This window comes from Hypanus sabinus, chromosome 25, assembly GCF_030144855.1.
Source record: "Hypanus sabinus isolate sHypSab1 chromosome 25, sHypSab1.hap1, whole genome shotgun sequence".
In the NCBI taxonomy this organism is placed as follows: Eukaryota; Metazoa; Chordata; class Chondrichthyes; order Myliobatiformes; family Dasyatidae; genus Hypanus; species Hypanus sabinus.
The window spans coordinates 13,980,553-14,001,306 of NC_082730.1; the positions used below are offsets into that span (position 1 = coordinate 13,980,553).

General features: G+C 47.4%; 1 protein-coding gene across 3 annotated transcripts in view; it reads right to left on the minus strand.

Moving 5' to 3' along the window:
• The window catches only part of LOC132381031 (uncharacterized), an 88,791-nt gene that overhangs the window by 61,991 nt on the left and 6,046 nt on the right, over positions 1-20,754 (minus strand). For 2 of the 3 annotated variants that reach the window (XM_059950141.1, XM_059950140.1), the window contains exon 2: positions 1,397-1,723. In XM_059950141.1, coding sequence (XP_059806124.1) covers positions 1,397-1,723 — 327 coding nt within the window. Of the gene's footprint in view, positions 1-1,396; positions 1,921-20,754 lie in introns of those variants that run through there. The other variant, XM_059950139.1, reaches the window with a different exon arrangement.

Consider the following 20,754-nt stretch of genomic DNA (forward strand, 5'->3'; position numbering starts at 1 on the left):
ATACCTTGTTTATGAGAGAGATCAGAGGAGAAAGGCCAGGATGGTCCAAGCTGACAGAAACATAGAACATAAAATAGTACAGCTCATTACAGGCCCTTCGGCCCACAATGTTGTGCCGATGTTCAAACCCTGCCTCCCATATGGTGACAGGAATTCAAATAAACGTGTGTTATGACAGTGGTGTGCAGAAGAGCATCTGAAAATACAACATATCGAACCTTGAAGTGGATGGGCCACAGAAGCAGAAGACCAGGAATATCCAATCATTGGCCACTTTATGAGGTACAGGACGTACCAAATAAAGCAGCCCCTGCTTGTTTTAAGACAGTAATGCGAGATAACTGTCACATGTGACAAAAATGACAAATATATCACAAATGGCCTGTCTTGGTCTAACCAAGCAGAGTCCACTGCCAAGAAGGCCCACCAGCGCCTTTACTTCCTGAGAAAGCTGAAGAAATTTGGCCTGTCCACTAAAACCCTGACTAATTTTTGTAGATGCACCGTCGAAAGCATTCTTCTAGGGTGCATCAAAGCCTGGTATGGAAGCTGTCCTGTCCAAGACCAGAAGAAGCTGCAGAAGATCGTGAACATAGCCCAGCACATCACACAAAGCAATCTTCCATCCTTGGACTCACTTTATAACGCACACTGTCTGAGCAGAGCTGCCAGGATAATCAAGGACATGACCCACCCAGCCAATACACCTTTTGTCCCTCTTCCCTCTGGGAGAAGGTTCAGGAGCTTGATGATTCGTACGACCAGATTTGGGAACAGCTTCTTTCCAACTGTGATAAGACTGCTGAACGGATCCTGACCCATATCTGGGCTCTACCTTCCACATATCTGTACCTGACTTACACTAACTTTCTTTCCCTTTTCTATTTTCTAATTATGATTTATAATTTAAATTTTTTTTATATTTACTTTGACTTGTACTTCAGGGAGCACGAAGTGCAGAATCAAATATCGCTATGATGATTGTACACTCTAGTATCAATTGTTTGGTGACAATAAAGTAAAGTAGTAGTAGTAGTGTTTGCTGTCTTTCAGAAGAAAATGATATTGTGACTGGGTTTAGTGATGGAAACATGTGGCATTGATGTTAATGCAGAGATAGTGAGGGATGGACAGGGTGGGGACAGAGATCATGAGACATTTACTTTACTTGTAGATGTAAATTAAATCTCCTATTAAAAACTGCTCATAATTCCACAGTAATGTGAGATATCTGTTTGGTGGCTTTCAGGAGATAATTAATTTGTGACTGGGTTCAATGACCTACCGTATAGAAGAGAACATTTGACACTGATATGAATGTGGAGATAGTGAGGGATGGACAGAGTCTGGACACTTACTTTATGAAAAGTACAAAGTCAATCCCTGAGAAACCTACCATCAGATACTTGTAGATGAACATTAAACATCGGATCGTTCCCTGGTGTTGTAATTCCACAGCTGTACCATCCTGTATCTCCGGAGTGAAGATCCTCCATAGTAACAGTAAATTTTTTCTTGCTCAGGTTCTGTTTATCTGTGATTGACATTCGTCCACTCCGTCCGTGTTGCCCTTTTGTTTCCACTAAAACTGAACATTGACGAGTCCGTCCATGGCACCAGTACTTTGCCTGTGAGTGGTAATGTGTTTCATAGTGACAATCGATTGTGATCGCTCTTCCCACAACTCCTCTTACAGATTCCTCTGCCCGCAATGCATCTGAAACTGAGGAGATTTGAGGAGAAAAGAATAACACAAGGCAAACAAATATTTTTGAACATGGTGGAGGAAGATCAGATTCCAGCAATGGTAGACCTGATGAATCCACTGAAGGGGATTTCTCCAGCTGGATGTATTCTTCCCTCAGCTGCATTTCTCCCCTTTTCTCCTGATCTGTTTCAACCTCTTACACACCTCCAAACTCCACTCTCTTTCTTCCCCATTCCATCTGGATGTTGTGCTTCACCTCTCCTCAGTCCCTAACCACCTAATGGACCCAGTCTCACACCTCTTCCACTCCTTTCTACTTTATCTCATTCTCCACTCACATGATGCAGGGTTTTGATCCAAACTATTGACATTTCCCCTCCCCTTGACAGATGGTGTTTGACCTGTTCAATTCCTCCAGGAGTGTATTCCGAACTCCAGTTTCCGACATCTTTAGTGTCGACAGGTATTCAAGCACTGTTGTGGAAAGAGTGAACATTCCTCAAACCAACATTGATTATGCAAATGTCCAGTCCTGTCTGTCAATCACAGGGGAGGAAATCAATCAAAACAAGCAAAGTCAGCAGCATTTTATTCACAGAGACCCGGTCAGGACTTCTCCTCCAAAGACGACCAGGCCGCAACTATGGAACAGATTACAATGGATGTTTTGGGCTGAGATCTTTCATCAGGAGTGAAGAAAAAAGATGAGGAATCAAAGATAAAAGTTGGGCTTAGGGCTGGAAGACACACAAGATGATAGGTGTAACTGGGGGGAGGGAGAGTGTGTGAAATAAAGAGCTGGGAAGTTGTTTGATGAAACCTATACAGGGCTGGAGAAGGGGGAATGTAACAGGACTTGTCTATTGACATGATAGAAGGCCATGGAAGAAAGAAGAGGGGGAAGAGCACCAGAGGGAGGTGATAGGTAGGTAAGGAGATAAGGTGAGAAGGGAAAGGGGAATTGGGAATGATGAAAGGGGGCAGGGAAATACAGGAAGGTAGAGAAATCGATGTTCATGCCATCAGGTTGGAGGCCACACAGATGGATTATAAAGTGTTGTTCCTCTTATCTAAGTGTAGCCTAATTATGACAATGGAGGACGCCATGGCTTAACATGTCAGAATGGGAGTGGGAAGTGGAAGTAAAATGGATGGGAACAGGGAGATCCCACTTTTTCTGGCAGATGGAGTATAGGTGCTCAGTGAGGCGGTCTCCCAATCTACGTCAGGTCACACCAATATACAGGAGGCTGCACCGGGAGCACCGGATTCACAGGTAAAGTGTTGCCTCACCTGGAAGGACTGTCTGGGGTCCTGAATGGTAGTGAAGGATGAACTGCAGGGGCAGGTGAGGCATTTGTTCTTCTTGCAAGAATAAGTGCCAGGAGGGAAATCAGTGGAGAGGGATGGATGGACATGGGAGTTGCATAGGGAGTGATTGTTGTGGAAAGCAGAAAGTGGGAGAGAGGGAAAGATGTGCTTGGTGGTGAGACCCCATTGGAGATGATGGATGTTACAGAGAATTATGTGCTGGACACGGAAGCTGGTGGTTGGTAAACCTTGAGTCTCTGCGTCCAGCACATAATTCTTTGTAACTTCTGCCATCTCCAATGGGATCCCACCACTAGGCACATATTGCCCAACCCACTTTCTGACAAAGTCCTATAAGTGCACAGTGGAGACTACTCTTATTGACAGCATCATGGCATGGTATGAAAACATCAATGCCTTGAACAGAAAAACCACAAAAGATAGTGTGTACAGCCCAATCCATAACTGGTAAACCCCTCTTCATTGCTGAGCACGTTGCTAAACTAAAAACAACATCCATCATCCAGGCCTTGCTCTCTTCTTCCTGTGGCCATCAGGAAGCAGGTACAGGAGCCTCATATCCCACACCACCAGGTTCAGGACCAGATATTACCCCTTAATCATCGGGCTTCTGAACCAGAGTGGATAATTTCACTGATCACTAAACTGATTTCACAACCTATGGACTCACTTTTAAGGATTCTACAGCTCTAGTTCTCAAATATTACTTAGTAACTATTTACTTATTATTATTATTATTTTGCTTTTCTTTTGTTATTTGCACAATTGTTTGTCCTTTACACATTTGTTGTTTGTCTGTCTTTGTTCATGGGTGGTTTTTCATTGATTCTATTGTGTTACTTTGTATTTACTGTGATTGACCAAAAGTAAATGAATGTAAGGATAGTATGTGGTGACAAATGCAATGTGTACTTTAATAATAAATTTAAGTTTCGTTTCTGAGAATGATGCAATAATTTGATCAACATAACACAAAAAAATGATTGAAATTGGGTACATTTCTAGTCAATTTTCAAAGGTCTTAAATATGAGTGAACAATGGAATTAAAAGTTGTGTAATGGACAAAATGAGTGTTTGCAGCTTGATGCAGTTTGCAATGGTCAGTGGGGTGTGAATCTGCAAATAGAAACTGCTACTTTTTCCAGAGTTGACATGTAACTGGAACCCAAGGTGTACAATCAGCCTCGGAGCTTCTACATGAAGGGAGCTGCAGTAACTCTGCTATCTCCTCCAGCTCCGTACACATTTCCACTGTCACACTTGATCGGTCCTATTCTCTCACGTCCTATCCTCTTGCTCTTCACATACTTGTAAAATGCCTTGGGGTTTTCCTTAATCCTGCTTGCCAAGGCCTTCTCTTGGCCCCTTCTGGCTCTCCTAATTTCATCCTTAAGTTCCTTCCGGCTAGTCTTGTAACTTTCTAGATCTCTATCATTACCTAATATTTTGAACCTTTCACAAGTTTTTTCTTTTCTTCATGATTAGATTTTCAACAGCCTTTGTGCACTGCAGTTCCTGTACCCTCCTATCTTTTCCCTGTCTCATTGCAACATAGAATGTGCAACGTCAAACAAATATCCCCTGAATATTTGGCACAGTTCTTCTGTACATTTCCTAAGAACATCTGTTCCCTATTTATGCTTCCAAGTTCCTGCCTGATAGCTTTGTAACACTTACCCAACAGGCTGGTATATGTCTATGGGAAAAGGAGATCCAGCCACACACCAATCCCACCGCCCATACACGCAGGTGCTGTGAGAATCGAGTTTATGCCTCGCGCCCGCCCACAGTATCAAACCCACAACCAATACCGTTATGAAATACACTTTAAAGAGTTTACTAAAATTAAAAGAGTATTAGACAATACAATATATATGCAAAGGAAAAAAACAAAAAGGCACCAACTTATCTAAGTTCAGTCAGTTTAGTGCACATCGTTGGAGCTCCAACATCGAACCATTCGATCCATCGTCGCTTGCTTCCGACCTCCACGTCTTCGCACCTCGGACCACGCCCGGTGGTCTTCCGAGCAGTGCAGCGCACGTCCACCTTCCTCGACGTCTTCCTCCCGCTCTCTACCAAAAGCCCGTGAAAACCCCTCCCCCAAGTTCCCAGCCTCTCAAGACAAAATAACATTCCCCATTGGTTAACAAATGAATACAATTACCATATCAACAAGCATAAAGCAAAACAACTGCGAGAGAAACACTTATCAAAGAAGCATTCCTACTCTTAACAAACCAAAAAACCCATTTTGAGTAACATACACAAAACATTGTACATTCTCTCCCCACCAGCAAATGTCATTCCCTCATGGCATTACCAGAGTTCCCCAATGCTTCTTGCAACACACAAAACCCAACCCAGGTGCAGAAAACAGTGACATAACTACCCAGAGCAGTAGAAATCACACTCGGTTCTCCTGGCACCACATATGTCAACCGCTCCGGGGGCACCTAATACTCTGAGATCTCCATACTCCTTCTGCCTCACTGGGCTCCCTCTTCACCTGCGAATCCACTGTCTCGGACTCCCCAGGTCTACCTGACAGACCCTCATCCCCTTCTTCACGGTGGTCCTCCCTCACCTGAAATCTCTCCGGCTCACGCTCAGGTTCCACCCTCTTTCCCCCCAATGTTGGCTGCCTCTCCATCTGACCCTCAATTCCCTCCTCTCACCCAACTCAGTATGGGAAGGGCCAGGAGCCTCCTCTTCTGGTACTGGAGCACCAGTGAATGGGAACAGGGCCTACTCATCTGGGTCGTTCTCTTCTGAATCGGTAGCCATTCTTGGGTGAGAGACCTGTCCCCACTCTTCAGCAGCGGGTCTTCCCTTTCTCCGCGCCCTCGCAGAGTCCTCGTACTAGGCGTAACCTCCCTCTCGGGCTCCTTATCCACCTGCACCGCTTGACCCAGGGGCAGCAGGTGATTCCGATGGAGTACCTTGATAAGCCCTTTCCCATCCTCAGGTTTCACCCGGTAAACTGGCAGGTTCGGCATCTGGCTCTCTATTACATAGGGGCTGGCCGCCCATCGATCGGCCAGCTTGTGCTTACCAGGGAGTCCCAAATTCCGTAAAAGGACCCGGTCGCCCGGCAATAATTGGACAAACTTCACCTTTCGATCATACCGCATCTTACTTCTCTGGTTTTGTTTGGTAGCCGCCACCTCGGCCAACTCGTACGCCCGCTGTAACTCCCCCGTCATGTCGGACACATACTTTAGATAGGACTTCCCGGGTAATTCACCCACTTCACCCCCAAAACACAAGTCAATTGGCAACCTCGCTTCCTGCCCGAACATCAGATAATAGGGCGAGTACCCTGTAGCATCATTGAGAGTACAATTGTAACAGTGAACCAATTGTCCAATATGATGACTCCATCTACTTTTCTGCCCAATCTCCAGCATCCCGAGCATATCCAACAGGGTCCTGTTGATCCTCTCTGGCTGAGGATCTCCCTGTGGGTGATAAGAGGTAGTCCTGGATTTCTCAACCCCAAGCATAGTCAGTAATTCCTGGATAAGGCGGCTCTCAAAGTCCCGCCCCTGCTCACTGGGAAGGCCGTAATGAACAAAATACTTCTCCCATAACACCTTCGCCACTGTCGTCGCCTTCTGATCCTTAGTGGGAAATGCCTGAGCATAGCGAGTGTAATGATCAGTGATGACCAAGGCATTCACGGTGTTGTTGGTGTCAGGCTCAATCGACAGGAAATCCATACATACCAAGTCCAGAGGTCCCACACTCCACAAGTGCTAAAGTGGAGCCACCGACGCTGGCAGGGTCTTCCTCCGGATGCAACGACTGCATCCCCTACAGTATTCTTCGACTTCCCCCCTCATCCGGGGCCAGTAGAACTGGTCTCTGAGTAATCCACAAGTCTTTTCCACCCCCAAGTGTCCAGAATTATCATGTAAGGCCTGGAGTACAGCCTGTTGATACTCCTCCGGCAGGACCAGTTGCCAACCGTGGGGTTGGTCCGGAGATGGCGTTACCCGGCACAAGATTTGGTTCTTTAACTTTAACCGAGACCACTCCTTCAATAACAGAGGCACGAATGGGTGTTTCGCTTTCTCAGCCAACGCCACATCCCCCTTCTCGACCGCTCTCCACACTGTGCCAATGCCTGGGTCATTTTGCTGAGCAGCTGCCACTTCCCCCGGACTCAGTTCCGGCAACTGTTTAGTCCGCAGTGCAGTCAGGTCACAGTAAGCTAGGGGTATGGAGTCGTCAAAAACCCCCAAGTGGTCCACGGCTCTTTCCATCCTCCCTCTTCCCTCAGCCTTCACAGTGATAGCAAACTGACACATCGCCTTCACTCCAGGGGCAGGGACACTCTCCCACTCCTCGTCCTTCTCCTGTTCCCCCGGCTCCCGACGTGACAAAGCATCCGCATCGACATTCTTGCTTCCGGGGCGGTACCTCAGGCTGAAATCATATACAGACAAGGCCACCAGCCACCGATGTCCTGTGGCATCCAGCTTCACCAAAGTCAAAATATAAGTGAGGGAATTGTTATCCGTTCTCACCTCAAACTTGGCTGGGTACAGGTAATCACCCAGCTTGTCCACCACCGCCCACTTCAGCGCCAGGAACTCCAACTTGTGAGTGGGATAGTTTCTCTCAGATGGCGACGAGCTTCGGCTGACAAGGGCTACCGGCCTCAATGCTTTGCCATGCTCCTGGTACAGAACAGCCCCTAGACCCTCTCGGCATCCGTGTGCAGCACATAGGGCTTCTGGGGATAGGCAAAAGCCAACACCGGGGCCTGGGTCAGTGCCCTTTTCAAAGATCGGAACGCCTCTTCACATCGATCATCCCATCTCGAGCCAAAAGGTTCCGCCGGGTTCCAGTATCCTCCGGTATCCTGTCTCTGGTCCCCCGTCCTTTTCTTTCCCACCGGGGGATAGCCACACAACAGCTGAGTCAACGGATGACACACTTTTGCGTATCCCTTCACAAAATCGGCGGTAATACCCACAGAACCCCAAAAATGAGCACAGAGCACCCACTTTCTGGGGTCTCGGCCAGGTGGTCACGGCCTCTATCTCGGTTGGATCAGTAGCCACTCCCTCTTGCGAAATATGGCCAACGCAGCTAACCGATGACCTGCAGAACTGGCATTTGTCTAGGGAAAGCTTCAACCCTTCTTCATTAAGCCGGCCCAACACCTTCAACAGCCTCTCCTCATGTTCCTCCAAAGTCAATCCGAAAACTATCAAATCGTCCAGGTACACCAGCACCTCTAACAGATTAATATCCCCCACAGTTCTCTCCATGAGCCTCTGGAAAGTGGCTGGGGCTCCCGATATGCCTTGGGGCATTTGTTCGAACTGAAAGAACCCCAGCGGGCAGATAAAAGCGGTCTTCTCTTTATCGGCCGCACTCATCGGGATCTGGTAATACCCACTTCTTAAATCCAGCACACTGAACCACTTCGCATCACTCAGGCAGGCCAACGCATCCTCGACTCTTGGGACAGTATATTGATCAGGGACAGTTTGCCGATTCAAAGTCCTGTAGTCAACACACATGCGCATCCTCCCATTCTTCTTCCGTGCCACCACTATTGGGGACGCATAAGGACTTCGGGACTCAGCTACGATTCCGGCCTCCTTCAACTTGCACAAGTGCTGCCGCACATCCTCAACATCTGCCGGAGCCAGCCGCCGGGATCTCTCTTGGAACGGGGTGTCCTCCGTCACCCGGATGGTGTGGCGAGTGCTTTTGGAGCAGCCAGCATCAAACTCGCCCCGAGAAAAAACAGCTTCCATCTTCAGCATCTTCTCCACTAGCCTGCATTTCCACTCCGGCGACACTGGGGAATCCCCGAAGTTAAAGGCTTCAGCGGTCAGCTCCCTTCGATGCTCCGATCCCTCCCCGTTAGGGGTCCGCACTGGTGCGCTGGACATTACCGTCACCGGGAACAGATGTGCCAGCGGCATTCCCCTCTTAAAGGTGATTTCTCTTGCCGTGGTGTACCTGACACTTATAGCTATACGCCTCGCATGTACCACCCCTGGTCTCTGCACTTCGGGCCTCACCAGTGCCCCCGCCGGAAATCGTGTTTCCCCTTCAAGATCATCCGGGGCGTCTACTAACAGGGCTTCACCCGTCGGCACTCCTGGGAATCTGGGGGTCCCCATCACTAGGGCTACCTCCCCGGGTCGGATCACCTTGGGCCTCGCCTGCGTACACCACACCGTCCCTCGTTTACACTCCGGGTCCAGCCCTTGGGAGGCAACCCCTTCTTCGAACACCGCTCAAAACACTGGATGCACCGAGAGGGTCTCCAGAAAGTCTTCCCCCACTTTCTCCTTACAAGCTCCCAGGAGCCGTCGCACAACGGGGGAGTTAGTGCCCACCAGGAGGGCAGCACCACCGGTTTCCACCAGGTCAGGACACACCGACACCAACGTCTCAATAGCTTCAGACACTCCCACATCGCCCTCCGAGAACTCCAATCTCACCGATAGGTACCCATTGTACGGGTAGTCACCCTCGCTCACACCCCAAATCTGCAGGGCGTCAAATGGGGTTACGGCCAAATGCTTTAGATATTGATTGTAGAAAGACCGGTACAATAAGGTCACCTGCAATCCCATATCAAGAACGGCTTTTGCGTAAACTCCCTCTATCCGTAGACCCACACTGGCATGGGGTCCTACCAGCCCATCCGGAATAGAGGCGTGAGCACCCGGTGGTCTTCCGGCTGATCTCTGGGAACGTGTTCCTCCAGAGGCTCCCTCACTGAGCCTCTCCTAAGTTTCCCCGACACCTCTCCCTTCTTAGTCGCAGGGGGGCTTGTCCTCTGCGGGACTCCTTGTCTCTCACAATCCCACCTAAAGTGTCCCTCCTCTCCACAGCTATAGCACACCCTCGGCCGCCCACAGCCCCGCCTGAAATGCCCCTCTTTCCCACAGTTAAAGCACACGCTGCCTGCCGCCCCTCCTCTCCCAGGATGGCTCCCGCTCCCAACCCACTGCACTGGTCGCCCCCGGGAGTGGGTACCTCCCCTGTCCCTCCCCTCCAGAGGGGGTACCCTACTCCCCGGGGGGTTGTCAATCCTCCACACAGCCACCACTTCCTGTATCGCTGAAGATCGCTCCCGTAGGCCCGCGCCCCTTTTCCGCCCCAACGCTCTCTCTTCCTCCCGCACCTCTCTAATCAGATGCCCAAACGATGGAGGGGGGCCTTTCCTATAAGACTGCCGGATAGTCCACGCCACCTTGTCCTCCTCCAGAGAGCCACTGAATATCTGACTCATCCGCACACTAACCACGTCAGGCGCCTTCACTACCCCCCGGCGCTGCAATCCCGTAAGCATCCCCTCCATCCGAAATATGTACTCGGGGAGCTTTTCCCCTCTCTGTTGTTCCAGGCATTGGAACTCTGCTAAAAGCAGCCAGGGTTCCCCTGACAACCCAAACGCTCCCTCCAAAACTTCTAGTCATTCCTCCACTGAGGCTCCAGGCTTCTCAGCTTTCAACTCCCGGACGATTTTGGCTGCTAAACCCCTCAAACTTCCCACCCATCGCTGCCTCTTCTCCTCCTCCGAGCCTGGCCACTCCTCTAACATCAAAGACGTATGCTCGATCCAGGTCTCATAGTCCACCTCCCCGTCCGGAGTAGTCTTGGCTCCGGAGAACACCCCCAGCTTCAGCCGTGGCCTCTCAGCCACTCCCACCAGGGAGTTAAGTGCGGCTGCCAGCTCTGAGGCTTCCACCCTACCTGGGGAGCGGGGCCTAGTCACGACTCCCTCCTCCCACCACCCATTACTAGTGCCAGGCACCTTGCTAGGGTCCACCTCTAGCTCTAGTTCCTCAGCCTCATCCTCGGAGAGGGTGTGGAGCCCCCACGGCCCCTCCTCCCCCGGAACACTGACCGTCGCCGGCAGTTCCAACGTCCTGACGTCAGCACTCGTACGAACCAACACCCAGCTAGACTCTACCTCCTTACCACACCGTCTAGCTACCAATTCTACCTGCCCAAAACCCTTCACCGAACTTAAGCCCCGCACTATCGCGTCTCCCGAAACTCGAAAATCCACTACGCTCACTACGCATGCGTACTGTACTGGTACATCTTCAAACTGGCACCAACAAAAGATCTTATCTCTGTCCATCTCCGCTCTGCTGCCTGCGCGATTCCACAGCCCCTGACAATCCAATCCGGGACGCGCACCCCAGAAATGTAACACTTACCCAACAGGCTGGTATATGTCTAGGGGAAAAGGAGATCCAGCCACACACCAATCCCACCGCCCGTACACGCAGGTGCTGTGAGAATCGAGTTTATGCCTCGTGCCCGCCCACGGTATCAAACCCACAACGAATACCATTATGAAATACACTTTAAAGAGTTTACTAAAATTAAAAGAGTATTAGGCAATACAATATATATATATACAAGGTAAACAAACAAAAAGGCACCAACTTATCTAAGTTCAGTCAGTTTAGTGCACATCGTTGGAGCTCCAACATTGAACCATTCGACCCATCGTCGCTTGCCTCCGACCTCCACATCTCCGCACCTCGGACCACGCCCGGTGGTCTTCCGAGCAGTGCAGCGCACGTCCACCTTCCTCGACGTCTTCCTCCCGCTCTCTACCAAAAGCACGTGAAAACCCCTCCCCCAAGTTCCCAGCCTCTCAAGACAAAATAACATTCCCCATTGGTTAACAAATGAATACAATTACCATATCAACAAGCATAAAGCAAAACAACTGCGAGAGAAACACTTATCAAAGAAGCATTCCTACTCTTAACAAACCAAAAAACCCATTTTGAGTAACATACACAAAACATTGTACAGCTTCATATTTCCCCTTACTCCAATTAAATGCTTTCCAAACTTGTCTGTTCCTATCTCTCTGCAATCCAATTCCATGGTAAAGGAAACAGAATTATGATCACTTTCTCCAAAATCCTCTGCCACTGAGAGACCTGACACTTTACCAGGTTCTTTTCCCAAAAACAGATCAAGTACAGCCCCTCCTCCTGTAGGCATATCTACATATTGTATTAGGAAACATTCCTGAACACACTAACAAACTTCACCCAATCTAAACCCCTTCCTCTAGGGAGATGCTGATCAAAATCTGGGAAATTAAAATCTCCCACCACCACAACCTTCTTATTATTACACCTTTCCAGAATCTCTCTCCCTATCTGCTCCCCGATATCCCTGTTACTGTTGGGTGGTCTACAAAAAAAAACACCCGGTAGAGTTATTGACCCCTTCCTGTTCTAACTTCCACCCACAGAGACTCCATAGACCATGCCCTCACCTCTTTTTCCTCCCTCCCTTTCATTCTGAAACATCTAAAGCCTGGCACTCTACGTAGCCATTCCTGCCCCTGAGCCCTTCAAGTCTCTGTATTGGCCACAACGTCATAGCTCCAAGGAGTGATCCATGCTCTAAGCTCATCTGCTTGGTTCATGATGCTTTTTGCATTAAAATAGTCACATCTCAAACCGAATGCATCCCTTCTCCATCTCCTGCCTATCCTCCCTCTCACACTGTCTACAAGCTTTCTCAATTTGTGTGCCAACTGTCCCTTCCTCCGTCTCTTCAGTTTGGTTCACAACCCTCAGCAATTCTTATTTAAACTCTCACCAATAGCCTTAGGAAACCTTCCTGCCAGGATATTGTTCCCCATCGGATTCAAGTGCAACCCGTCCTTTTTGTACTGGTCACGACTACCTCAGACGAGATCCCAATGATCCAGAAATCTGAATCCCTGCTCCCTGCTCCAATCCCTTTGCCATGCATTTATCCTCCACCTCACTCTACTGCTATACTCAGTCATGTGTCACAGGCAGTAATTCCAAGATTACTACTTTTGAGGTCCTGATTCTCAGCTTCTTTCCAAACGCTCTGTGGTCTGTTTTCAGGACCTCCTCCCTTTTCCTACCTCTGTCGTTGGTACCAATGTGTACCACGACCTCTGGCTATTCACCTTCCCACTTCAGGATATAGTGGACATGATCAGAAACATCTCAGACCCTGGCACCTGGGAGGCAGACTACCATCCGTGAGTCTTTCCCGAGTGCAGAGAATCGCCTGTCTGACTCCCTAACTATAGAGCTCCCTATCACTGCTGCCATTGTCTTCCTTTCCCTTCCCTTCTGAGCCACAGGGCTAGACACTGTGCCAGAGGCACGGCCACTGTCGCGTCCCCCAGGTAGGTTGTCCCCCCTAACAATACTCAAACAGAAGCACGTATTATTAAGAGTGACAGCCACTGGGGAACTCTAGTATCTGACTCTCGCCCTTTCCTCTCCTGACTGTTACCCACTTATATATCTGCCGAGGCCCCGGTGTGATTACTTGCCTACAGCTCCACTCTATCACCTCCTCGCTTTCCCTGACCAGGCAAAAGGCATTGAGCTGCATTTCCATTTCCCTAACCCACTCCCTAAGGAGCTGCAGTTCGACGCACATGGTGCAGATGTGTCCGTCCAGGAGGCTGGGAGTCTCCTGGACAACACACTTCTGACACCCAGTTCAGAACACCAGCCTCACAGACATACTTCTTATTCCTCACAAGTAACTTACCTTGCTTCGACTCCTGATTGCCTAAGCCCACTGAGCCAAAGCCCTCCTGCTCCATCTCCCTCTACGCAGTGCCCGCCCTATAAAGCTGTCATCTAGAATATAAGCAGATGAACTTCTTCTTCAGCCCCTCTAAAGGCTCCACATACTTCCTGTTATGCAGCAACCAGAACTACCCACATCCTCCAAATGTGGATTAAGCAAAGTTTCATACAGCCACTACATGCTTTTCTGACATTTTTCAATCTGAAGTCCAGACTGAATCCTGTTTTACCACTGATATTATATCTGTTGGCGTTGCTGCCTTCACAGATTTATAGATTTTCACTCCAAGATTTGTATGTCTTTCTGGATCTGTCTTGGTGATAATTCAATCGAATCTGTTTTGGAGAACCCGCTATTGAGGAAATAACAAAGCAGGGAACAGATGTGATGTAAAAGGGGATTTTTGTGCAAACTCAGCATCCAATACTTGGCTTCATTCCCTCTGAAGGCTGTGTCAGTTCCTTGAAGCAAACTTTAAAATTCACCTCTTCTGAAATACATTCCATTGGTCAGTGCAATTTCAAGAGCTATGTTGGGATTTCACTTTACATCAGTTCAATATTAAGGGGGGACACAGCTGATTGGAATTACACATTCAAGCACTGGTGACATGGAGTTTATCACAGTGGTAAGATCCATGTCAGCTCTGTTCTTGAGCCAAATCAAATCCATTTTGTCAGGAAATGCTCTGTGTGAGTCACTTAAGTATTTCTCATAGAATGATACTGGATTAAATTTGAACAGGTCACATATACAGTATATCTCCCCCTAAGGTCTCCCTTGCCTCTAACTTGAATCCCTTTACTCACCTCCTCAGCTACTGGAAGTTCCCATTTCCACAATACATGGACAGAAGAAATTCTGCAGATACTGGAATTCCAAAGCAACATACACAAAATGTTGGAGGAGCTCAGCAGATGAGAGAATCTATGGAACTGAATAAACAGTCGAATATTTGGGCCAAGACATGTCTTCAGGATTGGGCAGGAAGGGGGAAATAAAATGTTGGGGTGGGGAGGGAAAGAAGGATATCTCGAAGGTGATTGGTGAAACCAGGTGGGTAGGAAAGACAACGGACTGAAGAGGAGAGCATCTGATTGGAGAAGAGAGTGGACTCATAGGAGGAAGGGGGTGGGAGGGAACCCAGGGGGAGATGATAAGCAGTCAAGAAGAGGTGAGAGGCCATATTGGGGAATAGAAGAGCTGCTGAGGTAGAGGAAGTTTTTCAAAATATATCACAATATTTCATGATTATCCAGTTCTGAAAAAGTGTCTCTGCCTGAAACCTTAACTGCTTTTTAATTTCCATAGATACTGTGTGACTGGCTGAATTCCTGCAGCATTTCTGTGTGTTGTTCTGGATTTCCAGCATCTATAGATACTCTGGGATTTATAAATCCACATCATCATTGTTTACCTGGTTAGAACTTTAGATGTTATTTGAAGTAGGATCTATCCAGATTGTGCTGTGTGATTCTCCGCTGCAGATAAAATCTCAGCACAAGTGATAACAGTTTAAATAAATTTACACGTATTGGAGAAGTAATGCATTCTGTCTAATTATCATGGTGATTTCATTGTAGTGTGAAAGTTGATGTGATCTGAAAAAATAGTTTATTTATATTCACTCGAAATTTGAGGGCAATGTGCAAGTACTATATATGTAGAAAACATTAAACCCTAAAATAATCCTCACACTTTCTGGTTTTGCAACTTAGCAAAAAAGGACACTGACATATCTCATCAGAATTTCCTGTAAATAAAAATAAAATACCCAGTTCCACTTCTGCTTTCCTGGTCACGATCATAGAATTTCTGACATAGGAGGCTGTTCTGCCCTTCAATCGTTACTGGTCGAAAAAGCTCTGAATGTTCTGGTCTTCCCTGGGTCCTCTGCCTGGCAGGTGACACCTCTTCAAATACACCTTCCAGGCTCTGTTGTTGTGCTGATGGTTCCTGCTTCTACAAACCCTCCAGGAAGTGAGATCCAGAAATGCACCACTTCCTCACTTCTCCGTGGATTGTCACCTTGTCATGGCGGAGAGACTTGTGAGTGATGTTGTCCAGAGTGTAGCCCCTGGTCAGTTCTCCATTGGTGGAAAGATCAATGGGGGGGGGGGGGCTCCAGACAACAAGCGATCCAAGTAAGACCTCAAAGTGTTGACTAATGGAAGATGATGACATCACAATGGCAGAGAAGGCGGAGGAAGGCTGAAGCAGTGAAGCGTCTCTCAGTCATCTTGCATTCCATGCTATTGGACCCAAACCCAAATCTGTCAAGGACCAAGTTGTGGCTGCCCACACATCAGTCTCCCTACATTAAACAAGATCCTGCACAGGCGTCCTCCATTAAGGAAATCCACCACAACGTGCCAGATTGACACAGCAAGTGGTGTAGGGGTCAGAATTGTGATGATGTGGATACTACAGCCACCAATAGACACACATCAGTCAAGTTACTACTCCTACGTGGGAGAAAAGTGTTCTCCTCATTCTCCCTCTAATCCTAACAACAGTTAACTTTTAACCCAAGACCCCTATTTTTAACACCTCGTCTAAGTGATCAAAATTATTCCTGTTCATATTTCTGATGCCCTTTATAATTTTTCACAACTCAATTAAGTCTCCTCTTTGCCTCTTTAGTTTCAGACAAATTAACCCCAGCCCATCCAGTCAATCCAGCGAGTGAATCACTCAGTCCCAGGCAGCAGTCTCCCCAGTACTTTCTTGTCTCTCTGGTAATGTGGTGACCACAAATGACTACAGTGTTCAAGCCATGGGCAGAACCACACTGTCTCTATATCCTTGGAATCTGCAAATAAAGGAAACTGTTATGTCTGCCTTTCTAATCACCTTATCTACATCTTCAGTCACACTCAATGATCAGTTATCATAAGACAGAGAGACAGAGAGAGAGATTATGTGCTTCATTGCTTCAGTAGCTTCACACAGAACAGAGTCAATCGCCTGTACCTTGTCCCCTGCCTGACCAATGAAGCTCAGGGCCAAGGTGAGATGTTTTCACTCTCTGCTGGGTCCAGTTTTGGTGGTTTGAGACTTGCTTGTCATAAGAGGGACATTGGGAGAGGACCCAAAAGCAAGAAACAGACACTGGAAAACTAGGGAGAGGACTAGGTGTATTAAGGAAGCAAGGAAAATGGGGAAGAGAGGACGCTTGACATGACACAGGCCCTGGATGAGACAAGGATTCTGGGCTTAGGCTAGGACTTGACTAGGATAGCAAAACCAGGACATGGAGCTGGGAACTAGGAACCTGGGTTTGGACTCCTAGCCGGAGACTGGGCAAGGACCCAGAACCTGGGGCTCAGACTCCAGAAGTAGGCAAGGACAAGATGTGGCTACAGGACGAGGAGATGCAACAGGTCTGGACGTGAGACTCCTGGACAAGACAAGGGAACCCCAACACTGGGCTGGGAAAGGTACTTCTGGGTTAGGCAAGGCACATGCACAAGACAAGAACACAAATCCGTGGCTTGGACAAGACAAGGTTCTTGTACATGGCTAGGACTGGACGAGACCCCAAAGCCTTGACTTGGTCGAGAAAGAGACAGAGACACAGAGCCTTTGTCGAGGGAGAGACAGGAACATAGAACTCAGAGCCACAACTCCTCCATGGAAACAGGACGTAGGGCCAGGACTCATTAAACAAAATGCAGAATAGGACAAGAAGGTTCCCAACACAACATAGTGGCAGAAAATCAGACCTACATAGGGAAGGCAAGGACACAAAGCCAGTTCCTTATTTGGCTCCGGTGGTTGATCTTGACAGCAGTGAAGGCAAGGCTTCAGGCGAGGCAAGGCTCAAGGAGAAGGTGAAGGGAAGGGATACAGACCAGGGGTTTGAAAAGGAACAATCCAGCTGCCAGAGGCTCTCTGTCTCTCTCTCCGTCTTGTTTTATGGCAGTTGGCACCCAGATTAATGGTGCATTACTGCCACCTTCTGCTCCGGAGTATGTGACGGACTCACATTCTAAATCCCTTCACCCAATCGCATATATACACATACCCTAACCTACACTTTATCCTCCCCATCCTAGTACCCTATTGTTGTTTATCCATCATGTCATATAAAAAACCCCAGTACCCCTTAAGAAAGCTAAAAATACCCTGACCTGTGTTCTCTTACCCATGCCCTGCAACCCTTTTAATGTGAATTCCTGCACCCCCAATTCCCTTAGATTAATTCTCATCATCTCTCTCTGTAGCCCATGCTTCCTGCAACTCAGAACTACATGTTCTACTGACTCCTCTTCCTGACATTCCTCACACAATCCTGTCTGGTGTTTCCCTATCAATTTCAATGTTTGGTTTAATGCACAGTGCCCCAGCCTTAACCTGGTTCACACTATTTCCTCTCTTCTGTATCTACTTCCTACCCTAGTACCTGCAACACTTTTTTGTATTTGATATAAATGCCTCCCTTTCCCCTCCCTGTCCCATCTTTCTTGCCACATTTGGTTATTTTTTTCCCAGATTACACATGTAACCTCTGCTTTACTGATACTAATATGCATTTCTATATTTTCTTTCTTTATTGCTCTCTTTGCCAACTCATCCACCCTTTCATTGCCCTTCACCCCTACATGAGCTGGAACCCATAGAAATTTAACCTGACCTCCCTGATTTGCAACTCTTGTGACTGACTGAAGGACTTCATGAAGTACATCTTGCCGACTGTTTGAGTGAGAAGACCTTAAACTTGCCAGAACTGAAGATGAATCTGAGCATATCAACGCTTTGACTGGTTTAGTTTTCTCCACCCAACGCAACACAACCAACACTGCCATCATCTCCACTGTATACACTGCTAACTTAACAGATGTTCTTCTGCTGATTGCAATTGCTTTTGCTGGTATAGCCACCACAAACCCTGTCACTCCTGTCTCAGGTTCCTTAGCACCTTCAGTATAGACCAGAGTATAATCACTATATTTTTCCATAGCATGACAGTTAAATGCACTTACCAAATCAGTTTTATACTTTCCTTTCCTTTTTACCTCTAACAAATGCCAGTCTACGTCAGGCCATCCCAGCTTCCATGGAGCTACAACCGGATAAACTACTGAAGGACTTATCCTTAGATCAAACACTCCACATGATCTAGCAATATCATTCCCTACCCGACTAAAGTTGTCCCTCTGAGACCTCCCATTTTCCCAGGACTCCTGCAACACTCCTTTAGCAGGGTGAGAATCATTGTGTCCCTGCAAATTAACCCAGTAGTTTGCCATCAATTGCATCCTTCTGAATTCCAAAGGCATTATTCCCATTTCTACCCACAGGGCTGATACTGGTGATGTTTTGAAAGCCCCACTGCACACTCTCAAAACCTGAGCCTGAATCACATCCAGTTTCCTTATAAGAGACCTAGCTGCTGATCCATATGCTACACTTCCATAATCCAACACAGATCTTACTAAAGCCACATACATTCTCTTCAATCCTGAACAACTTGCTCCCCATTCCCTACCAGTCAAACATCTCATCACATTTATTATTTTTTTAGATTTCTCCTCAACTTTCCTGATATGGTCTGCCCATGTTAATCGTGAATCAAATATAACTCACAGAAATTTAAATGATCCAACCCTTTCTAATTCAATCCCAGACATGCTTAACTTCTTCCCTACCTCAATTCTTTTCCTAGTGAAAAATACAGTTTGAGTTTTTTCCACTGAAAATCTACATCCCCAATCATAACCCCTCTCTACCACTTCATCAATTGCTCCTTGTAGTTTCCTGATTATATGCTCCGTGTTCCTGCCTCTTTTCCACAAGGCCCCAACATCCCCAAACAGTGACCTACCTATATCCACTGGTACCTTTGTGAAGACATCATTGATCATAATGATGAAAAGTAACGGGCTAATCACACTACCCTGAGGTGTGCCATTTCCCACTATGTACTGTTTTGATAATTCTGATCCAATCCGAACTTGAATGTTTCTACCAATCAAAAATCTTTAATCCAATTAAAAACTCTCCCCCCAACCCCCATCTTGTTCAGTTTAATTAATAATCCTTCCTTGCACATCATATCATAGGCTTTTTCAATGTCAAAAAACACTGCAACTGCTGATTCTTTATTTGCCTGGGCCTTTCTTATTTCAGTCTCTAACCTTATTACTGAGTCCATGGAATTCCTTCCCTTCCTAAAACCACTGATAACTTGCCAGCATTCCTCTGTTCTCAAGATCATATGATAACCTTTCTGCTATCATCCTTTCCATTACCTTACATCTATTTGATGTTATTGCTGTTGGCCTGTAGCTAGTGGGTTTTGTCGGATCCTTGCCAGGTTTCCTTATTGGAATTACTACTGCTTCTTTCCATGCACATGGTAATCTTCCCTCCTCCTACACTCTGTTATAAAAATGCAGTAACTTCAAGAGTGCTCCTTCTCCTAGATTTTTTAGCATAACATAGCATAATAGATCTTTCCCTGGGGAGGTTGGTCTCGATCTCTTTATTGTTCTCACCATTTCTACCAAAGTAAAAGGATAATCAATTATCTCATCTGTTTCTTTCCTCCTGTTTAACACACCTGGGTATTGACTCATTGTTCTTTCCCTTCTCCTTCTCCCTTCTACAGACAAATTTTCTGAACTATACATCTTTACAAATGACTTGGTCACGATCTCAGCCTTATCTCTGCTGGAGACTGCTGTTTCCTCCTCAGATATCATTACTGGATACTCCCAATCCCTTCTATCTTCCCCCATCCTCTTAATCATTCCCCATACCTCTCCCACAGGCGTTGTTCCGCATTCCCCATACCTCTCCCACAGGCGTTGTTCCCCATTCCCCATACCTCTCCCACAGGCGTTGTTCCCCATTCCCCATACCTCTCCCACAGGCGTTGTTCCCCATTCCCCATCCCTCTCCCACAGGCGTTGTTCCCCATTCCCCATACCTCTCCCACAGGCGTTGTTCCCCATTCCCCATACCTCTCCCACAGGCGTTGTTCCCCATTCCCCATCCCTCTCCCACAGGCGTTGTTCCCCATTCCCCATCCCTCTCCCACAGGCGTTGTTCCCCATTCCCCATCCCTCTCCCACAGGCGTTGTTCCCCATTCCCCATCCCTCT